The sequence below is a fragment of the Vipera ursinii genome (assembly GCF_947247035.1).
Source record: "Vipera ursinii genome assembly, chromosome: 6".
In the NCBI taxonomy this organism is placed as follows: domain Eukaryota; kingdom Metazoa; phylum Chordata; class Lepidosauria; order Squamata; family Viperidae; genus Vipera; species Vipera ursinii.
The window spans coordinates 54,016,019-54,040,335 of NC_139515.1; the positions used below are offsets into that span (position 1 = coordinate 54,016,019).

A 24,317-nucleotide genomic window follows, 5' to 3' on the forward strand; every position below is an offset into this window, starting at 1 on the left:
AACAGCAATAAAAGGCTATCTTGTTGGTTTTTCTGCTTTTGTTCCCATCTTTGTTTTTTTTTCTTGTGTTCATTTTCCTAATAGAAAATGGATTTTTCAATTAATTTTCAACCCTAAAATGCATTTTAATAAATTTTGTTTAAACTAAAATAATAAGGCTGGAGGAATAAAACTGTCACAGACATGGATAGCACATATCTGTACAAGAAAGTGCTGCAAAGAAACTTTTATTCTTAACAAATTAGTAAAGTGCTTTACAAACAAATAGGATTAGTAGTAGTAGTAGTAGTAGTAGTAGTAGTAGTAGTAGTAGTAGTAATTCTGCTTTATCTTTATTGGAAACAAAGTGCTTGCTTTAATATCCACCTTCTGTAACTAAATTGCTAGGTTCTAAGAACTTTTTAAATACATTAAATCCTTACATAGTACACCTTACCTAAGATTTTGGATTTCCCTTTTGGTGGACTCGTCTTCCAAGCGCATAGCAGAAATCTTTTCTTCATACTGATCTTTCTCTGATTGCCTCTGAGCATCTTGCTCCATTCTGGTTTTCTCTAGTTCAGTTAATTTAGTTTCAAGTTCTAACCTGAAATATAGGGATAGCTGTAAAAGAGGTTGTTTAAATGATATGATTATGCTTAATAGGGCAGATTAAGGGGGGGGGCTTCAAGTCAGCATTGACTCCTGGTGACTTCTTGGACAAGTCCCTGCAGTTTTCTTGGCAACGTTTTCCTGAAGTAGTTTGCCATTGCCTCCTTTCTAGGGCTGAGTGAGAGGGACTGGCCCAAGGTCACCCAACTGGCTTTGCCCTGAGATGGGATTAGAACTATCAGTCTCTGAGTTTCTAGGCTGATGCCTTCACCACTACACTAATCTGACTGTCATAGCAGGATCAGATACCAATAAGATATCACATACCCATCCCATTAAAAAAAATGCCACTATCACGCTAAAGTATATATATACACGTTCTGTAATATCAGACAACTTCTTACTGCAGACATGTCAAACACAAGCCCCACGGGCTGGATCTGGCCCGCGAAGTGGTTTTATGTGGCCCACAAACCCATCCTGAAAACAGTGAGGGAATGGCCCCCGCTGCCTTGGTGACCATCTATGCTGAAACACATTCAGTCTTAGCTCCACAAGGCCATCTGGAAACAGTGAGGGACCAGCCCCTGCCGCGTCGGCCCCGCCCCCTGGGCGCATGCTGGGGAGGTGTCATCCTTTGTGAGGAATGAAGAAATGCAACATCACTTGGAAGTGGCCAGCAAAAGGCACTCGCCTAGTTCACATATCTGGCTTCATGGGCTCCGGGGGAGGGGTTTCAGCAGGCAGCAGGGTGCTCTCCTCACAGCGCTGAGAGGCTGAGCTGGGTGGTGCGAATCCAAAAAGACGTGCGATGCTGCCCAGCTCCCAGCCTACCCTGTTTTAGCAGGCAGCGGGGTGCTCTCCTCACAGCGCAAAGAGCACAGCCGGGTGGCGCGAATCTGATGAGAAGTGCAATGCTGCCTAGCCCCCAGCCTGCCTAGTTTCAGCAGGGAGCAAGGTGCAAAGCTGGCAAGCTTCACACCACCTGGCTCAGCCTCTGGGAGCTGCGAGGAGAGCGCCCCACTGCCTGCCGAAACCAGGCAGGCTGGGGGCTGGGCGACATCATGCTTCTTTTTGGATTCAGCTCAGCATCTTGGTGCTGTGAAGAAAGTGCCCTGCTGCCTGCTGAAACCGGGCAAGCTGGGCGTCACCGCGCTTCTTTTTGGATTTGCACCGCCCGGCTCAGCGTCTTGGCGCACTGAGAGCGCCCTGCTGCCTGCCAAATACGGGCAGGTGGGGGCTGGGCATCGTCGTGCTTCTTTTCAGATTCGTGCCGCCTGGCTCAGCCTCTCGGCGCTCTGAGAGCGCCTTGCTGCCTGGTGAAACCGGGCAGACTGGGGGTCATCGTGCTTCTTTTTGGATTTGCACTGCCCGGCTCAGCCTCTTGGCACACTGAGGAAAGCGCCTTGCTGCCTGCTGAAACCAGGCAGGCTGGGGGCTGGGTGTCATCATGCTAATTTTCAGATTTCTGCCACCTGGCTCAGCCTCTTGGCACTGTGAGGAGAGCGCCTTGCTGCCTGCTGAAACCAGGCAGGCTGGGGGCTGGGCAGCATTGCACAAGTAATGTTGACTCTCACACTACTCATGGTATCCCCTCCCCCAGAGCCCACCAAGCCAGATATGTGAAGTAGGCGAGGGCTATGTGCTGGCCATTTCCAGGCAATGGTGCATTTCTTCATTCCTCACGAAGGGTGACACCTCCCCAGCTGTGTTTCTTGCCTGTTTTTCTCCCTCCCTTATCTCAAATATTTTCCCACCACTCTGTTAAGGAAGGAAGGAAGGAAGGAAGGAAGGAAGGAAGGAAGGAAGGAAGGAAGGAAGGAAGGAAGGAAGGAAGGAAGGGGGAGGGTCTGAGGGAAGACCTGCCTTAGACCTGCCCTGCTGCCCTTTCACCATCCCCTTGCCCCCTCCTCCTGGCCTATCCTGGGGGGTCTCCCATCCTATTGCTAAGGAAGCTTTGGATACAAAGCCAGGTCTCCTCACATGGAGAGGGAGTGGGCTACCCATCATGAGCAACCTGGCTAAGGAGAGCAAGCATAGCAGCAGCAGCCTTGAGGAGGAGGTAAGTGCAGCTGGGCGCCCCCTTGGGGAAGTGGGGCTGGGCTTAGTGCCACAGGTGCTTGAGGGCTGGGCTGGGCATTTGACTTGCCACTGTCCAGCCCGCCCCCTGCTCACCCCCCCGCACATGGCCTGAGAGGAACAGTGAGGCTCCTCCAGTGGACCATGCCTTGGCACTTGCCCCGGTCACATCTCCTTCTGCCAGAGACCCTCAGATCTGTTCCACTCCTGCCCAGGCCCCCACGGGCACCCTTGACACGAATGATGTAGAGCTGGCCATGCCCAACCCGTAGGCCACACCCACCCCGTAGGCCCTGCCCACCCCACCCTGGCCTCCCGAGAGCAACCACAATGCTAATGCGGCCCTCAGTGAAACTGAGTTTGACACCCCTGTCTTACCGGCAAAGCCCTAGGAGTACAGCAAAAACTGAATATACTGTACTTCCTCATGGATGACACTGATGTAAGCAAACAAATTTTTGGCAATGAAAGGGGCATGGAAACAAAAAACGAGATATCAAAAAGAGGTACAGAAATGTCAACAGCAGTTGAAATAACATCAATTTTGTAGCCAGGACAGGATGCGCAATGAATTATAATCAAAGAGAATCAAGGGCAGACATTGCAGTTTTTATTTTTAAAAAAGCTGGAACAAACAAAGTGTACATACTTTTCCTCCTGTAATGCTGCAATTTTTTGGAAGCCTTCGTTTTTGGCAGCTTGTACTTTACGTACTAATTCACGATCTTTTTCTACTGAAAGCGCTTTCTGCCGCTCAAGAGTTGTCTTAAGTATTTCGTTATCTGAATGCAATCCTGTTATTATATGTTTAAAAAAGTTATTGTTCTATAATCTCAATTATGCTGCAGACAGTGAGAAAATAGAATTGACTCCTATGTATCCTAACCAGGCAGCCAGTAACACTTTGGGTCATTTTTCCCCCCAAATACAATACAGGCTTGCACTGTTTCATATCACACAACTTAGAGGAAATATACAAATATACCTCTTACCTAAAAACAAAATATCACAAATATTAGAGAAATATCACAGTGGAAATGTACAAGAAATATTTTCAAACCAAGCAGACATTTCCTCATCTAGGAGTTACTTTATTAACCCACCCCCAAAATTACTACATTTATCTCTATGAGCACAGAGCTAAAAGTAAGGGTAATATTTGGATAATTAGATAAAGTCAAGCTCATGATCACCAATAGTCAAATTAACAAATATATATAAAAAATAATGAACATAATCCTCCTCCCTGCCTTTTATTTTCTAAGAAGCCTTTTGTGGTACTAAGCTATTGCTGGATAATGCTGTTTCGGTCAGCCGTGCTCTGCAATATGCCAGCTTCCTTTTAATAAAAACAATCTAAGCATTTAAAAATTAGCATAGTGAGCCTACTGTGCACCAAGCAATATGCTTAATGCCGTAATGGTAGGCACCAGCTTACTTATACCTGCTCCAAAATACACAAAGTGCATTTTAGCAGTCATCAAATGTTCAGTGACTGTTATTGTTATCAGGTATTCCTCATTTAACAACCACAACTAGACTATCAACTGAGTCATAAAACGAGGCAGTCACTAAAGTAAAAAGCAAGTGACCTCAACTGTGCTTAGCATTTTTATTTTAGCCTTCCCTGTATAGCATCAGAATGAAACAACCTCAAACAGCCATGTGATCCCAGACAGTGGGAAAGGTTTCCAGAACTTGACTCAAACCAGGTTAAAGGGCAAATATATTATTATTATTATTATTATTATTATTATTATTATTATTATTATTATTATTATTATTATTATTATTATTTTAATTTGTATACCGTCCTTCTCCCGAAGGACTCAAATATTACATAGCCCTCTCCTCCCCCCGTCCCTCCCCGCTTTGGAATGATCACCCCAGCACTGGGATAATTAGCAAGGGCTGCTTAGGAGCAAACAAAAGCCTTTAGAAGTCCAGTTTGTTAACTTGCTGCTAGCATTTTTTTTTAGGGGTACACTGCATTACAGAGAAAAGCAGCTCGAGAAGAGATCCCTCGTTTAAGCAATCTCTCTGCTCTGTGGGGTGGGAATGAGTCAGGCACAGGATGAGGGCTAACTAACAGTAAAGCAAAATATGACTGAATGTTAATAGAATATAAGGACGACCTCGGGGAATGAGGGAAAGAAATGCTACCTAGCAAACAATCAGACAAGAAAGGAAGGAGTTTAACTGTCAGAGAAAGGAAGGAAGGAGCTGCCCTAATGGATCAAGCAATTAAAAAGTGGTGGCAGAAAGTTTGGATTTTCAGACTTGCAATATTCTGTTAATATATAGCCTTACGATATAGTAGAATTAGCTCATCTAGTCGAGTTTCACGTTTGGTTTACCTGGGAGAGCTGAACCAGACAGATGCTGCAAAGACTGTAAATGCTGGCATTAGTTGCGAAGTTACTTTTTCATCACCATCGCAACAGCGGATGATCGCTCTCCAAGGCAGCCATTAAACAAGGACCACCTGTATGATATCTCACCCAATGTAACATTTCTGTTGGTATATCAAATAACTGAAATACTAATATTTTACCATCCAGTGCACTTTGAATTTTGTTCCTTTCTCTTTCTATCTCACTCTTTGTTCTTGCTGTCTCCAGCTTAATGTTTGTTATTTCTATCTTTTGTGAATGCTTCAGTTCTCCAATCTATAGAAAAAGAATGTATAATCAATTTTAGTTTTGATAAAAAACATATTGCAAAATTGTCTTTTTTGCAATGGTTGTAAAATGGTAAGATTAATATCTCACTGGCAAGGCTCACAAACACTACCACTGTTCTTCTGAGCTTCCTGCTTTAGAAAGATAACCCAGTTTTAGCGAAAAGCCTGAAATAATATTTGCACTCCTCTACTCTTATAAAATGTTTTGCATGAGGTATTATTGTCAAATAAGGCTTTGTAGGCTTTGTTAAGAGCCAAATCTTTTCTCAAGTGGTATCCACTTAAAACTCTTCCCTAAAAAGATTTTCTAAATCTTGTACTTTATTTTTCTTTCCTGGCTTTTAGCTACAACTAGATTCCTTTTCTGATTTCTCATACCTTAGTGCAAAAATGACCAGTCCTACATTGATATTGCTCAATGCTTCTTAATTTAATACTAGGGAATTTTTTCTTCATTTTTTTAATAGGCAGTCCTTGGATTATGAAAGCAATTGGGACTGGGATTGCCAATGCTAAGCAATATGGTCATGAAGTGTGATATCTAGTGACCACATTGCCTAGTGGTGCCAGTCACAGCTCTTTCAGTTGCGGATATAACCCTAAGATGTGTAGATCCTTAAGTGGGAATCCCAGGTAAGGACCACGGGAGTACCACGGGTGCCAAAAGGGTGTATGGGAAAGACAGGAAGGTATACCATAGCTGGAAAACCCATAGTAAGTACCATTTATTCAATGTTGTCATAACTTTGAATGGTCTCTACACAATTGGTTGTAACCCAAGGACAACCTATATGTATATTAGAAAGGGTAGGTGGCTAAAAAGTGCTTACAAGCTTTTTCATATCTTTGCGTTAAATATAAACAAATTTTAAAAAGAAGTCATGCTTGTGGAGCAACATGCTGGGACATCCTTCTTTGCCAATACCAGTATTCTTAGCTTATCCCTCAGGCTAAATTACACACATAAAACGTCCCACCTAATGACTCTTAATAGAGGCTCCCTAATACATATGAGGTTCTCCCAATGGATGAGTCTCGTGCCTCCTCATCTTCCTTAGGATTGATTGATGCTGATGCACTAATACAAAAACTCTTATCTCCTTTTGTCTCTGCCCACATGGCTGGATCTGACAGAGTGGGTGTGCTTTAGGTTCCTTTTTTAAAGTAGTGTCGTGTAATGGGAGGTAGAAGATGTGCCATCTCGACTGCAGTGCCTGCTCTCTGGAATATGTATCTCCCTGAGGTTTAAGCTACTCTAACTTTACTGTCCTTTAAATGGGCCTTGAAGAACTGGATTTTTCCCCACGGTTAAGTGGGATATGTGCCCCAGAGTAAAATCCTATTAATATCTACTTTGCCTGGTTTACAGAATATCCTCAACAATTTTATTCTAGAGTTTAATTTTTAATCTGTATGCTATCCTAAATGAGTTGGGCATCTTTTATAAATGTAATTTATAAATAAACAATATAGTTTATATTGTGATGAAGAATAAAATGTTTGCAAAAAAACACAACCAAGCTGAGAGAGCACCAAGGACCCCACAAATAAGCCAGTTTCACATGCTCTGTTGGTGTTGGTGGGAATGTTGTGTTCTTGTAGTTCCTTGATTAGACTGTTGTTCACTATTTGATTGTTTATCTGAGTTGGCAATTCCTTGATTGGAGTACTGTTTATTGCTTAACTGTTGGTTGGGTATTAATCCTAGTGTTAACCCTGGCTGGTTGTTAATTTTCATTTCCTCTTTCCCCTAAAACTTCTTCTTTCCTCTAAACTTTCATATTCTCTTCCTCCTAAAATAGCCTGCCTTACTTTTAGTATTTTGTCTCCTGCCCATCACTACTGAATTTGTTTATTCTTGACTATCTCCCTCCTCCCCTTAACAAAACTTTCATTAAACTCTCATTTCCACCTAGTACAAAATATATACACCCTAATCTATCACACCCCAACCCGTCTTCCCTTTCCCTGTTGCTCTGTTTTAAAAGGACATGGCTCTGTGAACTGAATTCAATTAATGTTAGCTCTCACGTCAATAGATAAGTTTTTGCTCATTATGTAACTTTATACTGATGAATTCCTTTCTGCAATGGGTGTCACTAGAATATATGCTCAGCCTATTACAGTAAATTATTTACAGTAAATTAAAATGTACAAGTACTGCTCAAGTTAAAATTGGGATGGCAATTTCCATCACTAAAGCTAAGTAGTTGTAAAATGTAATTTCATGTGACTGCAATGCTCAAGAGAGGCAATCTCTGCAGTCCTCATTGCCCTTCGTTAAACAAGGATTGTCGTTCCTTAAGTGAGCATCTCCTCGCAACTTCCTGCTGCCTTCTAACAATCAAAGTTACTGGGGAAGCCATCAAGAGGTGGAAGGCTAACCGTCAAGCCAGTAGGCAGAGAAATGGCTGCTGCAAGGTGGGGGAGAATGTGAGAGAAGCAGGAAAGTGAAGTGCCTTGGTGTGGCCACTACCAAGTGGAGGAGGGTACATGAATGGCAGGGAAAAGAGTGCACATGAGCGTGGGAGTAGTGCGGGATGTATGGGGTGAGGGGACTTCAGGTGGTTGCCGATGGATGAGGGAAGATGTGTGGGGGGTGGCCAGCAAGGCACGAAACAAGTGCAGAGGGGCTGGGGTTGGGTTTGATTGTGAGAGAGACTTATGTGGGCACCTTATGACCTTCCCTGCCAGCCTCCCCATTGATTTTGCTTGTGGTAAATAATCAGGTAAGGTCACAAATAGCAATAATGGGATATGGGATACTGCAACTTTTGTAAACGCAGGTTGCTTGTGAAGTTCAGAAAGCAAAACATTCTAAAGCATTCTGTGAGCAACAGTAAGCTGCCTCTGCCACAGCCAGTTTGCTCTTTGCTTTATGCCTAAAAATGCAATCTGTCGACTCAATAACATGCATCTTCGTATTAGAAAAATGCTAATCTTAATTACAGTTAAATCTTGCCCAGTGATGCTCTTCACTGAGATTATTGCCCTCCTCCATTTTCTTGATACTCTGCAGGCACTGAATACAGCTATCTTTAGAAAAGAAATTACGACATGCTGCTTTGCAATTTAACACAATTTGAAAGCTAAATGTATTTATCCTCCCGCCTCATTAAAAAAACAGCACAAAACTAGCTTTCAATAGAAAATTTAAATCCAAAAGGCAATTACAGTCTGAACTGAGACATTCTATAGTTTAAGCTTTTCTGTACACTGTACAATAATTACATGTTGTGACAATTAAGTAGCAAGGAATGCTCTTGAAACCCATTTAACACATGCTATTGGGTGGAAGTTCAAAAAAATGAAGCATGTTTTAATTTTGGCTATCGCTTTTTTCCATAAAAATGGCAGCTACATTATGAATAAAGAACACTTTATATATTATAAAGATTTAGTTTGTCTCTTCATAAACTTTTAATTATCATTAAAGGCCCACCATTAAAAATAAAAGCTTTTATACCTTTGCAGATAAATTTGACATTATCTACCTCATTTTTCGGACCATAAGACGCACTTTCCCCCCCCAAAAGTGGGGGGGGAAAACGAGGGTGCATCTTATGGTCCGAAGGTGATCCGTATGGCCAGCCCCAACCTCTGTAAGTGGAGCACGAATCGGCACGTGCTGAGAAACGCCGATCTCACGCTCCTGCACTCTCCCTCGCTCGGTTTCAGCTTCCCTTGCTACAAGAGAAAGCAGGCTGAAACGGAGTGAGGAGATTGCCAGGAATGTGAATCGGCTGATCTCGCGCTGCTGCAATCTGCCTCGTTTCAGCTTGCTTTCTCTTGTAGCAAGGGAAGCTGAAACCGAGCGAGGGAGTTTGCAGGAGCACGAGATCGGCAGATTCGCATTTCTGGCAATCTCCCTCACTTCGTTTCATCTTGCTTTCTGCAAGAGAAAGCCAAGCTGCAGGGCCACCTCCGCGGGTACTGCTCTAATGCAGAGAGGGAAGGACAAAGAGGGAGGGAAGGAAGGAAGGAAGGAAGGGACAATGGGAGAGGGAGGGAGAGAAAGAGAGAGGGAGAGAGAGAGAAGGAGAAAGAATTTTTTTCTTGTTTTCCTGCTCTAAAAACTGGGTGCGTCTTATGGTCCGAAAAATACAGTAATTGGCTACCTCTTGACTGCTAATAAAATGATATTTCTTTGATATAAGTAGCTGTGCTACAAAACAGTTCATCATAGAAGGTACATGACAAGAACACCTTCTCAACACTTAAATAAACAGATTAATACCAGACAAAAAAATCAAGCAATAAATAATACTTTAATTGATTAATTAATGCTCCCACCAATACTGACAAGGCAAATTACTGTATGAAAATTTACATCAGAGAGTCGAGCTAATCAAGAAATCTAAGAACAGATTTTTCTAAATGCTAGCCTTCAGAGAAAGGAATAAGAAAGCAAATCCCACTCCTGACTATCATCACGGTGTTCCCTAGTTTGTTAATGAAATGTCTGCAAGTAAACAACTAAGCTCAGAGAACCGCAAGGACTCCAGAGTTCAACCCGGAGCTATATATATTTTCAATTGGTATCAAAATATTACATAATTGTAATTCTATTATTCAAAATATCATACATGATGTATACATTTCATTATGTTTTGAAACTGTACTATCTGCTATTCTTTAGGAAATACATGGGCTTAGATGCAAAGAATGATATAGATTCAGCAAAACTACTGTTTACGGATATTTTTTCACTAAGTTAAACTTTTGTAATATGTAAGCAGTAAAACAAGGTTAAGAATGTGCAACTTCAATAAAAAACCTTTTAAAAAATTACAGATAATGCATGTATTTATTTTATTGGGCCAATCAGGAATAAATAGGAATATGAATAGGAACAGAGTAGGGTAGAAAATATTTTATGAGATATTTTTAAGTTTCAAAATGAAAAGTAGTCTCCATTTGAAAGTGACATTTTAGTTTTATTTCTAAAGGGGAAATTACTTGAAATAATCCGAGAGATTTTTAGAACTAAATTACTAGTTGTTTGCTTGAAGTGTAGTAATTAAACAATGTACACATAAGATACAAGGCTCAGTCCTGAGCCTTTTTGGTTCAAGCTCTCAAAAATTAGACATAGGACTATTTTTGGCCCAGAACTACTGGGTCTGGGTGACAAGAATTTTATGTATCTTTACTGCCACCTGGTGATCTTCCAGATTTAAATGTTACTTTATGTTCTCCATATCCTCCAAATAGAAAGTGAATTTCTTAAAATAAAAACTGAACTCAAATTCTTCTCCAGGATATCTAATTTCCCAGGTGAATGGAAAGTTTTCAAATGAAAGAACATTTTATCATGAGAGTTTTGATGTGTTGTGAGAAATGACTCAACCAGAATCAGTATAACTATTTCAAATGAGAATTAAATCTTGGATATGATGACACTGAGATCAACCAACATTCTGATTTGACCTAAGGCAGTTTCACTGGTTCATAATAAGCTACAAAATGTGGCTTGTGAAAAAATATATATGAACAGTAGAATCACTTTGTAAAAGATAAAATTATGAAGGCAAAAGAAAATAAATGAAATAGACCCAATTAGACATGTCTCCTTCAATGTACCTGAACATATATGCTAGACTACATAAAATACATACTTTAGTATTCAAGGCGTCAATCTCTCGTTCAGCTTTGTAAAGCTTGCCTATTAAATCCGTATTTTGTTCACTGCTTATCTGCAATTCTTTTTCAACACGTTCAAGCTGCATTTTACCAGATTGTTTTTCTGCCTTAAAATTAGGAAAAAAAGTACATTAACAAATTGAATTCATTGGGAGAAGTTACATTTGAATTATAGTCTGAAACTTGTTTACATTGAAGCATTTCTACTGAAGTAAATTAAATTATCTTATATTATCTTACATTATCTTTAGGTTGTAGTCTTTAGTATTATCAAAACATAATATTTTATTAATATTATGGTGAATGTCCATTTGGATAACAATAGATTTTAACTTTGTGAGGCTGTGATGATTATTGTGCCTGTTTTATAGAGCAAAAATAGATGTTTATACAACTGTTAAAAAGCAAAAAACTCAGCAAGCTGAACTGAAACTCCATTAATCTGGAACCAAAGATAACTACCACAGAATAGGAAATAGCAGCTCCACACTGGTATATGAAACATATTGTTTTTAATGCTCCTAAATCTGTTTCAAAAGCACTTATGATTTTACAGATTGCTGACAACAGTCAAGATAAAAGCTGTGGGTGTGGGGGAAAAGACTTAACAAAAATAAGTCATCTAGTAGTTTATATACCGTAAGCTTATCTAATGTAACAGTCTATCTAGAATGCAACCTTAAATCATGATTTAGCCTAATGTGCAAAAATCTTGTCATGTATGACTTCTATCACTTCTCTCTTCCAGAAGACTTTCATTTTTAATGGCAATTTATTATAGCTCAGAACTATGCTTAGTGCTAATTATGATTTAAGGAAAAGCTTTAACACCCAATTCTCCAAAGAATATTAGGCTTCATAGCTGAAAATAACCCACACCTTTTAAAAAGAACAGTTTATAATAAATGGCTTTCTGAAATCCTTAAAAATTTACTTTAAGTCTCAGAGGGTAATGATTAAGGATTATGATGTGCAGAATTTGAGGGGGGGGGAAGCTTATTCTACTACACTATGCATACATAGTATATAGGTATAAAGTGTTTAAGCTGGGTTAGAAAAATTCCCAAAACATGATTAAGATAACCTTTGTTGCAATTTACCTGTCTACACAACAGCACACATTAAAATGAAATTCCGCTGCCCCGCTCTCAAAAGAAGAAACGCCATCCACTGAACAATGTCACCCTCCCAAGCATAACAATAATATAACAACACCAAAAATGCCAAGTTATAGAAAAATGACACAAAAACATATAATCACGGTCCATTTTCAATATCTAGTGCAGGCATGTCAAACTCGCGACATCACGTGACGTCGCGCGACGTGTCGGAACTTTTTCCCATTGCCGAAAATGGGATGGGCACGGTTTCTCCGTGACGCTCCGGCCCGCGGGCCAGCAGTTTGACACCCCTGACTAGTGGAAAAAAGAATCTTGAGAGTTAACAAGGATGATACTATATAGAACAAAGCTGTTACAGAATCTAGTTGTTCTGATTCAGGTACCAAGAAGCCTGCTCCCAGAAGGCAACAATGAAAACTTAGTCATATAATATCTCACCAGTGTAAAAGGAACTATTTATACATTTTATAGTACAATTTTGTTTCCTATTTAAAAAAAAGGCTGATCATTAAGATTCACTCATAGCCTGATGTGCATTTAGACCATTGGCCAAATCCTTGAAATTCATACATATAGGGTGCATTTTTATGATGCCTATGCAGAAACAATTCAGGTGGGGGGGTTTTACCTCCAAAGTTCTCATTGCAGCTTGCATCTCAGCTAACTGTCGGAACTGTATTCTTTGCGCATTTTCTGCTTGCACACCAGAATTTTCTCTCTGTGCTCTTAGTTCCGTTACTTCAGCTTCTAATCCCTTCAATTTCTGCAATAGTTGGGCCTTTTCTCTTAATAGTGCTTCAACACGCTTATTATCTCTTGTAGGATCAATACTAAGCAGTTGATTATGTAATTCTTCTTTATCTTTATCCAGCCTTGTAATCTATTAGTATTTGAACAGAAAACATTAATGTCCAATGCCATCCTCAGGATAGTCACCATGTTCACATATGGAGCAATATCAAAGCTTACAACATATGGGAAAATGAAAATATGAGAATCCTTCACACATGAGATTTATTTTTGACCAGATCTCATCATATTTTATTAAAATAGATGTCAAAGAGGAAATGTTTTTGATACGCAATCAGCATTAGGGAATGTGGGGAGGAAAGGGGTGCTCAAAGTTATAAAGCATGCAGAGAATGGCTAAAGCAGGAGGGCAAGAAATATCTCCTTGTCATATTGGGGATAATACTTCTAAAGTGTGAGTACATCTGTTAAATCAGATATCAAATTCCTGACAAAATCTAAAATATGAATTCAAGCAGGCAGATTTAGGCTTGATCTGTATTCATAGACAGAAATGGCCTAGGATTGTGCCTTTAAAAATGTTTCTAACATTTTCCCTAGATTTATAAAAGATTTACAATCAAACATTAGAGGAATAGCCAAGTTTGCTAAAGACACTAAATTATTCTGAATCCCTGAAGAATCAGGATTTTTTTTTTTTACTCAAAGCATAATTAAACTTTGGGATTGGCTACCCCGAGATATGAGGTTAGCTACCAACTTGTGTGTGTCTGTGTGTACCATTGAATCACTATTGACTCCTGCCAACTGCCTGGGCAACCACAGGCTTTTTTGGCATGGTTTCAGAAGCAGCTTGCTATTGTCTCCTTCTTAGGGCTGTGAGATTGGCCCAAGTCATCCAGCTGGCTTTATGTCTAAGGCAGAGCTAGAATTCCTGTCTCCCAGTTTCTAGTCTGGTGCCATTTCAAAGTGACTCTCTACCTGCATGGCTAACTACAAAAAAGACTGGATTAATTCACGGAAGTCAAGGGGATGATTATTGCTTCTGAAGGTATCTGCTGGGAGACTAATAGGCTTCCTTGTATAGTTCATTGGCTACTGTAAACACAAACTGCTGGAGTACATGGGCCAGAGGTCTGGTCCAGCAGGACATTGATTATTGCTTTAAGAGGATCCCTACAAGTAACCAAAACTAGAAACATTTTATGAATTATTCCATTCTTTACTGTTCTTCTATAAAGACGACGCTCAATCTGATAATCATTTGTTGGCAAAAAAATCATTCCTTTAGTCCATTTTTAATAAAAACACCAGCATTAGGAAGATGGCAGAGACAAATAACTTATTTTATTGATTTTATAATCATAAAATGATTCACTGTGCCATGATTTATAGCTTTCTTCCTATCACAGAAGCAGAAGTAATAGCAGCACCCTACACATTGCCAGTAATACTGTTGTCCAATGCCCGTTGTGCATTGCAGTACCTTTTCTCATACACACACTTTAAATAAACATTTGTAAAGATTTGTTCACCACAATTGTTTCAAGCTAAATAACTACCACTTGTCTTCAATTTCTCAGTTTCCTTAGATTCCTTCAAAGCTTATTCCATTCCATAAGGGGGAAAGATGAGCCATTTGTGTTCCTTGCTTGATAGTCAGGGGGATAAATCTCGTCTTCGATCAAGCTAAAGCAGACGGCCTGTTTCAATCTGATCATAAACAGATTTTTCTGAAATGGACCCTGAACTGAAAATTATGTTCAGTATACAGCCCTATTACTTTCATTTCACAAATGAAGAGAAGAAAAACAAAGCAATCCACTTACACATCTCAAAGCATGATTACAATTTAAAATTAAAATCCTAAGCAAACCTGTTTGGGATTAAGCTCAATGAAATAAAAAATAAAGTTACCAACAATCATGGAATAATACCGTAAGCTGGACACGCTGATCAATCTCTTTTTAAAAAATCTAAAATATGTTTCTACAGATATAATTTTATATTAGGACTTACCTCAGCTTCGTATCTTATTTTATTTTCTTCTAATACACGGGCATGCTTTCCTCTCTGATGTTCAAATTCTGATTTGAGGAAAGTATGTTCATAACGAAGTTTGTTATATTCTGTTCTATATTTTTCTACTTCCTAAATTAAAAACAACATGTGTGATTGAACTGGAGCAAACAAAAATACAAAAATTTGGCCTTCCAAATGGACAAATTACACGTAGCATAAACAGAACTAGAATTATAAGTTTTTATTATTTTAGTGTTCTTACTTGGGGTTTTTTATTGGGGATTTTTTACATTTTTCTACTGTTTTTAGTTTGGGCTCGTATTTAATTCTCTTTTTAATTTTTGTAATTTGTATTTTTATATATGCCCTGTTCACCGCCCTGAGTCCTTCGGGAGAAGGGCGGTATACAAATATAATAAACTTAAACTTACTGAAGTACCACATGAGGTAGTTTTATATTAATAGCTTACTAAATGCCTAACAGAGTTGTAAGGAAAGCTGCTTGTACTTTATAGTATTCCCCAGCAACGTTAAAATTATTTGAGGTCAAGACGTTGCAGTGTTTCTTTATGGAGCTCAATTAATCAACCCTTGGTGTCAAACCCCTGGAGAGAGTTCTGTCTCTTTTTAAAAGCAAACTATTTCAAATTCCCCATGTTTTGATATGTTTGGGAGAGCTTACTTGTTTCCAGTCTTGTAAACTGCTAGAATTACTTGTGTGAAATGGGCATCTACATAAAAGATGTAAATAAAATGTCAAACATGCCACTCTGGAAAGAAGCAGGACTTATGAGAAACCAAAATATAGATGAACTTTTAAAAAATATTGGTTAAACTTAACATTTCAACTATAGGATTGGTTATGGTTAATATTAATGGATTTTGTTTAAAAATTAAACATTATTGCATTGGTGTAAAATGTACATGTTAATTATTTCAATACAATGGAATTTATATTTATATGGTGTTGATTAAAAATAATTAAGACTCTAATGTTTAAATAGCTTAAGTCATTGAGAAACAATAAAATAAACAAATAAACCAAACTTAATTGTGGTTTAAAATGTCAAATACTGTCCAGTCAGTGATCCCTTGACTTGCAAACACAATTCTGGGCTCAATCACATTAATAAATCAAGGACTGCCTGTATAATCATAGCTAAGTTATATGGGCATGAAACACAGCCAAGCCGGCGTGAGATGTTCTATGTCTTTTCTTGTAGCAGTTTTGATCCATTGTAGATTTCAACCTATTTTCATTATCCTACAAGTCTCTAATAAATATTGCACTCATGCAGGTGTCACTGTATGAAACAAAACTCGAAAATCTAAGATTTTTTTCATGCTTGCCTTAGGCCTCAGAGAGGATGCAATATATTTAATGGGATTTTGGGGGGGGGGAACCATGAAGCATTTAGGAAACCTTGAAAGCAACTGATAATGAGAAAACCTTAAAAGTACACAACTCATATAGTTTTAAATTAGCCGTGAAATTAAAACAGGCAGGATCTGATTAGGAGATATCTGATTTATGCATTAAAAAAAACACCTTCTCATCAACAGAATAAATCCACCAAATAATCTTGCTTTCATATTTTCAGTAAACATTTAACAAATTGCTCGTATAATAAAATCCTTTCCATTTTACTTACTTCATCCAGCTTGCAAAAGCGTTCTCTCATAGGTGTATCAACCTCATGCTGTATTTGTGCTTTCAGCAATTCGAGCTTCTGGGGAGTCATTACCTACAGGATGGTACAAATAGCTATAAAGCAAATAACTAAAATGCAGTGGTTCTGAAGTGTTCACTAGATTACTTTCAGTGGATCTCTATTTCACTTTATCTCCCAACGTTTCATGAAGATAAAAATAATGTAGAGGGTCACAAACAAACATGAAGGAATCACAGGGCATTCGCCATTAGTTGATGAGATGAGTGGACTGACCACACATTAGCAGGGATGGGAAGAAGCAAGTAAATACACAGCAGAACCAAATCAAGATTAATTGCAGCAGAGGCCCTGGGAACAGAATTGGGGTTAGTGGGAAGGAATCTATGGGGTAAAGAAATTACAGTGCTGGATTTGCCTAACACACTTAGTAAAGCATAAAACCAAAAACCCACAAAGTAACTTCACATGACTTTATAGCAACTATCTTTCATCCTGCATTACCTTCATGAGGATAAAATGAAAACAGGAACAGTAATATAGCTCCTATGAGCTTTTGGAGGAGTAATAGTATAAAACATCATTTATATATTGCTAAGCACATTGATTTGTGCTTTAAATTGTAAGCCACCCTGAGTCTTCGGAGAAGGGCGGGATATAAATGGGATAAAAAAAAAATCACAAACCCTCTTAGGAATGTCTACAAGCCGTAAAATTAATTCTCTTAAATTATTTCTAATCAAATTTAATTTTCTAAACTAAAAACAAATCAGATGAGTAAAACATTTACAAAAGAAGCATAATTTTACACAATTCTTCAACTATTCCAAAAAAGTTGAATGTGGATAATACCGTAATCAAACTAAGTTGACATAATAAACCATAGAAAACTGTGACAGCCTATGATGCTTTTTAAGAATATGCAATGACAATTTTTTGTCATTGGCTAAAAATTATTTGAAATATAACATAAAAAATCTACATTTAATTGGAAAAAGTAACCTTTCTATGGATTAGCCACAGCAGTTCTTGACATACCAGTCCATTTAACAAAAATAGATAAAGATGAAAATATGCTAACTATAAATTATCAGACCCATAGGAAATGGTATTATACAATACCAGAAGTTTGACATTTTCACAACGTAGAAGTAAATATTGTCTTACCTGTGATTTTAATTCCTCTACTTCTCTAGCTTTATCTAATAATTCTCCTCTAAGTTCAGCAAGCAGCAACTGAAATTTATCATGAACAGTTTGCTTTTCATGTAACAGCTGTTTCAACTCACTTTGTGATTTATTATATTCATCAAGTAGCCTGCAAAAAGTATAAAATTTTAAATCATGCAACAAATATATGCATGAAGGAGGTACTTGAAGATTTGGTGTTGCTATTTTTTAGTCCTTTTAAGGACTTCTGTACATGTGTGCATAATCATAGAAGATACTTTTTCAAGGACAGCTGGCAAAGCTAAGCAGTAACTCACTTTGCTTCAGCAGCTACCTCAGAAATCTCCTTCACATATGCTCAGAAAATGTTAGGGGACCATAAAGGCAGCCATGTGAAAACTCCAAGCATCTGTTTTATGCTTTGTAATGTACATGAAGAGACTTTTACCAAAGGTTTTGCAAAAGACTAACCATCCATAACTTGCAGCCAAAATAACAAAGGAAGAGCAATAGAATAAAATGTGACAGAATATCGAATGGTTTCAGATATTTAATTGGATTTATCTACCGCCCTTTCCCGCAGGACTCAGGGCGGTTTACAGGGTGTTTAAAACAAGAAATACAAAAGTTAAAAACAATTAAAACTAATTACAACAGACCCTGAAAAAGTAAAAAAAAAAACCCAATTAAAATTAAAATTAAAATTCTCAGCCTGGGCCAGAGAGCTCGAAGAGCCAGGTCTTCAGGTCCCGGCGGAATGAACGGAGGTCGGGGGCAGTCCTAAGCTCCACGGGCAGCTGGTTCCAGAGGGCAGGCGCACCCACTGAGAAGTCCCTCCCCCTGGGTGTTACCCACCGGCAATCTTTTACCGGCGGCACCCTGAGAAGACCCTCCCTGTGGGAGCACACTGGACAAAGGGAGCTTGATGCCGGCAGCAGGTGTTCCCTCAGATATCCTGGACCCTCGCCATTTAGGGCTTTATAGGTCATCACCAGCACCTTGAATCTCACCCAGAGGGCAACCGGAAGCCAATGCAGCTCGCAGAGTAGAGGTATTACATGGGAGTATTGGGAAACCCCCATCACAACTCGCGCAGCCGCGTTCTGCACCAGCTGAAGCCTCCGAGTGGTCAAGGGCAGCCCCATGTAGAGAGCGTTGCAGTAGTCTAAACGGGAGGTCACGAGCGCATGAGTGACTGTGCGTAGGGCATCTCGGTCCAGGTAGGGTCGCAACTGGCGCACCAGGCGAACCTGGGCAAAAGCCCCCCTGGTCATGGCTATGTGGTCTTCAAAATTGAGCCGGGAGTCAAGGAGGACGCCCAAGTTGCGAGCCCTATCAACGGGGGGTAACACCTCACCCCCCATCATTAAAGGTGGAATGGTCTGGTTAACCCGAGATGCCGATATGCACAGCCACTCAGTCTTGGCAGGATTGAGACGAAGCCTGTTTCTCCCCATCCAGACCTGGACCGCCTCCAGGCAACGGGACATCACGGCGAGGGCATCGCTGGGTTGGTTCGGGGTGGAAAGAAAAAGTTGGGTATCATCAGCGTACTGATGATACCCCACCCCGAAACCACGAATGATCTCACCCAGCGGCTTCATGTAGATGTTGAACAGGAGGGGCGAGAAAACCGACCCCTGAGGAACTCCACAAACAAGAGGCCTCGGGGTGGATCTCTGCCCTCCCATCAACACCGACTGCGAGCGGCCCAGGAGATAGGAGAACCACCGTAAAACGGTGCCTCCCACTCCCAACCCCTTGAGACGCCGCAGTAGGATACCATGGTCGATGGTATCGAAAGCCGCTGAGAGATCTAATAGGACTAGGACAGAGGAACAACCCCTGTCCCGAGCCTGCCAGAGATCATTCACCAGCGCGACCAATGCCGTCTCCGTGCTGTGTCCATGCCTGAAACCCGATTGGTACAGGTCCAGATAATCAGTTTCCTCCAGGAACAGGGGAAGCTGATGCGCCACCACACTCTCAACAACCTTCGCCAAAAAGCGAAGGTTGAAGACTGGACGATAATTATTTAAAACAGCTGGGTCCAGGGCAGGCTTTTTGAGGAGGGGTCTCACCACTGCCTCCTTCAAGGCGGCGGGGAAGACACCCTCCTTCAAAGAAGCAGTTATTACTGCCTGGAACCAGCCTCGTGTCTCCTCCCAGGCCGCATAAACCAGCCAGAAGGGGCACGGATCCAACAAACAGGTGGTGGAGCTCAGCCTCCTCATGATCCTGTCCACATCATCAGGGGAAACAGGATCGAACTCAGTCCAGATAACATGCTCAAGACCGTCCGATTCCTCCACGTCAGGCTCCGCCCAGTCAGAGTCCAGGCCGGCCCGGATCTGAGTGATTTTGTCCGTCATATGATGACTAAACTCCTCGGCCCGTCCCTGTAAGGGATCCTCCCTCACCTCCTGGTTAAGGAGGGAGCGAGTCACCCTAAACAGTATACAGATATGTATATTTAAGTTTTGTTAATATGACAACTAAAAATATTTTCCCTGCTAAAACATGTTAATAAGGCTTAAAATAGTAAAATTGCTTTTCTCCATACTAAGCTCAAGAAACTAAGAACTATTTTACACAAAACAATACCAACAGAATTCTTATAACCATTTAGAATCTGTTCTGTGGGGAAAACGTCTTGTGTTATGGCTTATCATACAGGTTCACCCTTTTAAACCACATTATTATAAAAAGTTCACTAAAGAATAGCTTTGATATATTCAATCTATTGCAACTAATACATTTTTATTAAAGTAAACGTGATACCTAGTATGTTCTGTTTTTAGAATTTTATAATTTGTTTTATGATGTTCACACCGCATCCTTTCATCAATTAACAGTTTTTGCAATTCTGCTTCTGAACTGACGAGATCACCACTCCCTCCCAGTGGAGAGAGGATATTCGGCAAAGCATCCATTTTGACTGAATACTAATGAGATGACAGTCAGGTAAAAATGCTGTCAGTGCAAGACTATCACCGTCATAGAGACTGCTTTCTCTCATAAGGATATCCCCAGAGGCCAAATTATCTGTACAAACAAAAAAGCACCCAATTAATAGTTACTACATCATGATAAACTCTTTCTTGAATACATGTTGCAAAACTTCATTTTTCCACTAAACAGCATTCGCTAAAATTCTATATTCATGCATTACAATTCAGTTCAATTCACAGTAAACTAAATGTTAAATTATGAACAATACATGTAATTTACCATTATCTGAACTTTTTTTTCTTTACAAGAGTATTGGATGTCCCTATGGATGTAAAAGAGCTATATTCCTGAGAGATACTGTGAACTTTGCATGAAAGCCAATCAACTTGACCATATCCTTTGATGAGAATATTTGGTTTAAAGCAAATATTAAATATTTAAAGCAAAAGCACCCAAAGGTGCTTTTTCAAGAGGCAACTGGACTTTCTTCTTTTTCTTTAAAGAGGTTTAGCTTGTCATCCAAGAAGTTTCTTCAGCTCTGAAGAAGCTGAAGAAGCTTCTTGGATGAGAAACGAAACGTCTTCTGCAAATTAGGCTTTGAGAGCAATTCCACTCTGCCTAAACTTGTGCCAAGTCTAAAGTGAAATTTGAAGTTGCTAATTCTACGTTTCTTAAAACAATTTACCAATCACAGTTGCAAGCCTAGAGCCTTGTAGTGTCTAATAATATTGGCTTAGTGTGTTAACAAAGTCTGGCTTTTTTATCCATTATCTAAAAATGGAAAGGTTTTGTGATACTAACAGCAAAGCATATGCATAGAATGAAGGCTATTGCTAAGCACATTGATTTGTGCTTCTTAGATTGTAAGCCGCCCTGAGTCTTCGCCCTGAGTCTTCGGAGAAGGGCGGGATATAAATGGGATTAAAAAAAAAAGCTAACGATCACTGTTGTGATAAAAGCAAGCCTAGGTCAAGAAGCTATAGTGAAAGATATAGATCTTTTAGGAAGTGGTATATTTATTCCTTGCCCAGTTCTAATTCTGATGAGAATAAAAGAGTGAATACAAAACACTAATTGAACATTTAAAGGGGTTGGTGATAAGGAATATACAAAAACCTCTTGATTGTTCTGTGGCTGAAAAAACAGCAATCTCAAAACAAGCATCAATGTGGCTTAATGGGAAACAGTGATTTTAGATAACATATTTTGGGTACAATTATCAATATAAATCTATTGTTTGTAGGATATTATCACTTATTTTTTACATTATCTGTACAATACATTATCTGTATTATCACTATCAACCTAACAAAGGACAGAAACAGAAGTTGGTAGAATTTTGTTTTACATACAAAAATAAGTAAGCTGTGGAATGTTACAATACAAAACTTTCATGCCTTTTTTCCTTCTAAACCTCAGGTGGTGAAAGATCCTGTCACGTTAAATCTGATTCAGCAGAGTCTCATAAGCAGCTGCTCAGCTATAAATCCTACGTTGTACAGATCAACATTCACGTGATTATCAAGTAAAAGACCACCCCCGATAGTATTTTTCCCCTCATCAGTCAGCAAAGGAAACCGTCATTTCTGAAATATTAACATTATACATTCGAGACTTTCCAGCCAAGGAAAGATAATATCTAGTTCTAGTAGGCCGGGAAAGGCGAAAGCGAACGAATTCATTAAAAACAACCCCGTGCATTACGAAATTTTGCAGTAAAGTCATATTTGAAGAAGCACACCGTGACTCGTCAAATGTCTCGGGAAGTATCCTAATCCTACCGGCCCTTTCCCCCCCCCCCTTCTCTTTCCTTCACCAGTTCAGAGCAGGCGTCGGGTGCCCCGGCCGTTTAAAAATGGCGCCTCAGGATTATTGCCCCGCCCCTTTCCTTTTTATTTGAGACCTCTCGGGATCCGTACGCGCTTTTTACCTTTCCATTTTGTAAGCTGCGGGTCGGACCCCTCATCGTTTTAGGCTTTCGTCGCTAAGCACCACGGGAATGCGGAAAAGGGATCGCCGCGTTGGAATGGAAATCGAAGCGCGAGGTGACGCGGGAAGATCGGAGGCGGGGCTTGTTCCTTTTTTTTTCTTTAGCGTTGGAACCAATCGTATTGTTGCCGAGGTCGCTCCTGTGGTAAAGAAACGGCATTTGGAATCTTTCGGGATAGAAAGTTCTTCCTTCTGGCGTCAGTTTCCTCGGTGAGGTGCTCTGTGCGGAATTCCTATTGAGTGCGTGGGAAACGCCCGCTATCTCGAGCTGTCTCTCGGAATAAGTACGTAGCTTAGTCCCATCCCTCAGTGGGTCCGTTGACTTTCCCGTTCTACTTTCCTCAGTCTGAGGAGGGGTCCTTGGTGCTCTCCCCTCGTTGCAGCCCTGAGCTTCAAATATTCTCCTTAGTTTTCTCAGTCTCCCAAGTTTATTTTATCCTGGACTGTCGCCACATGCCCTTGAATGTCTGCTTTATTGGTCTTCGCTCAAGGAAGCTGCCAACTTTTATTGACTACAGTCCAAGTTATTCGTCATATTTATCTCTAAAATTATCGTTTAGGATTTTTTCCCCTGCCTTTTTAAAATATGTAACTTAAAAGTATTTGAAGGAGTTCTCTCCCTCTTATTCAGCTTGCTCAAGTCAACTACCTTTAGGATTCTGATTTTTCTTATAGAAATTCTTCACTGTCTTCAGAAAATGTGACATCGCCCTTCTACTTGAGATGAATCGTTAGTTCTCTAGCACTGTGACAATCTTACCTTTTTGAAACCAAGGAAACAAAACAACTTTTTACTTCTTTGCCATCCACATTATGGCCACTAACCACTGCAGAAATTCTACCACCCTTGACTTGAGAATTAACTTTTAACTTGGGTGGTAAATTTTGTTGTTGTTATTTTCATGATTAACTTTCAGTGTTTTTCTTTCAGTCTAAAAAGTTCTCAAACTGATACTGTTTTGATCATCTATTTTGATTCCGGGTGACATCTCTTCCAGAGGTGCCATTCTTAGAAACTAAATATTGCAGGATATGAAGACAATTTTTATTTCCATCGTCTAACTCTTTTCTTTATCCTGAAACATTCTATAAAAATCCCTGTTTAATGGAACCTGCTGCCAGATTAATGAATGAATGAACCTTTATTGTCAAAGTACAACCATGTATACATTGCGAATGCATAGGACTGCATCGCTGTAGGTGGCCAAAGAACAGCGAGAGTTCCTGTCCTTTTTTTAAGTGAGAAAATTACATAGCGTTCAGCAAGTTTAAGACTAAATGTAAATAGGTTTAGTTTGAAATCTTCAAATGAGTTGATGACACTCAAAAGCAAATATATGCTATCAAAATTTTCTAGTGCTGCAGAAGAAGTTTTGATTCTCTAGTCTTTTCCTGTGGTCAAAAGATTTATCACTTCATGATGAATTCTAGATTTACACACTGCAATCTCTTGATGAGAAATGGTGTCTCTCAAAGTATACTCTTGTAGGCTGAAATATTTTAAACTGTTATGCTTGTTTGCTGAAATACTGTTAAAAATGAAAAACTAAGCAAACAATGGTCTGAAAGTCATTCCTCATAAAATGTCTAGACTACCATCAGAATTAAAATATGAGATATATTAACTCCTTTCTCAGTGAGAATCCT

General features: G+C 39.7%; 1 protein-coding gene across 2 annotated transcripts in view; it reads right to left on the reverse strand.

Moving 5' to 3' along the window:
• The window catches only part of CEP83 (centrosomal protein 83), a 31,622-nt gene extending 9,159 nt beyond the window's left edge, over positions 1-22,463 (reverse strand). Inside the window, exons 1-10 of one of the 2 annotated variants that reach the window (XM_083365824.1) lie at positions 22,423-22,463; positions 20,511-20,774; positions 17,727-17,877; positions 16,542-16,634; positions 14,887-15,018; positions 12,746-12,997; positions 10,972-11,103; positions 5,225-5,339; positions 3,320-3,464; positions 437-586 (exon numbers count right to left, since the gene is read on the reverse strand). In XM_083365824.1, coding sequence (XP_083221950.1) covers positions 437-586; positions 3,320-3,464; positions 5,225-5,339; positions 10,972-11,103; positions 12,746-12,997; positions 14,887-15,018; positions 16,542-16,634; positions 17,727-17,877; positions 20,511-20,662 — 1,322 coding nt within the window. In that variant the 5' untranslated portion in view covers positions 20,663-20,774; positions 22,423-22,463. The remainder of the gene's footprint in view (positions 1-436; positions 587-3,319; positions 3,465-5,224; positions 5,340-10,971; positions 11,104-12,745; positions 12,998-14,886; positions 15,019-16,541; positions 16,635-17,726; positions 17,878-20,510; positions 20,775-22,422) is intronic. The other variant, XM_083365823.1, reaches the window with a different exon arrangement.
• Positions 22,464-24,317: the final 1,854 nt, after the last annotated feature.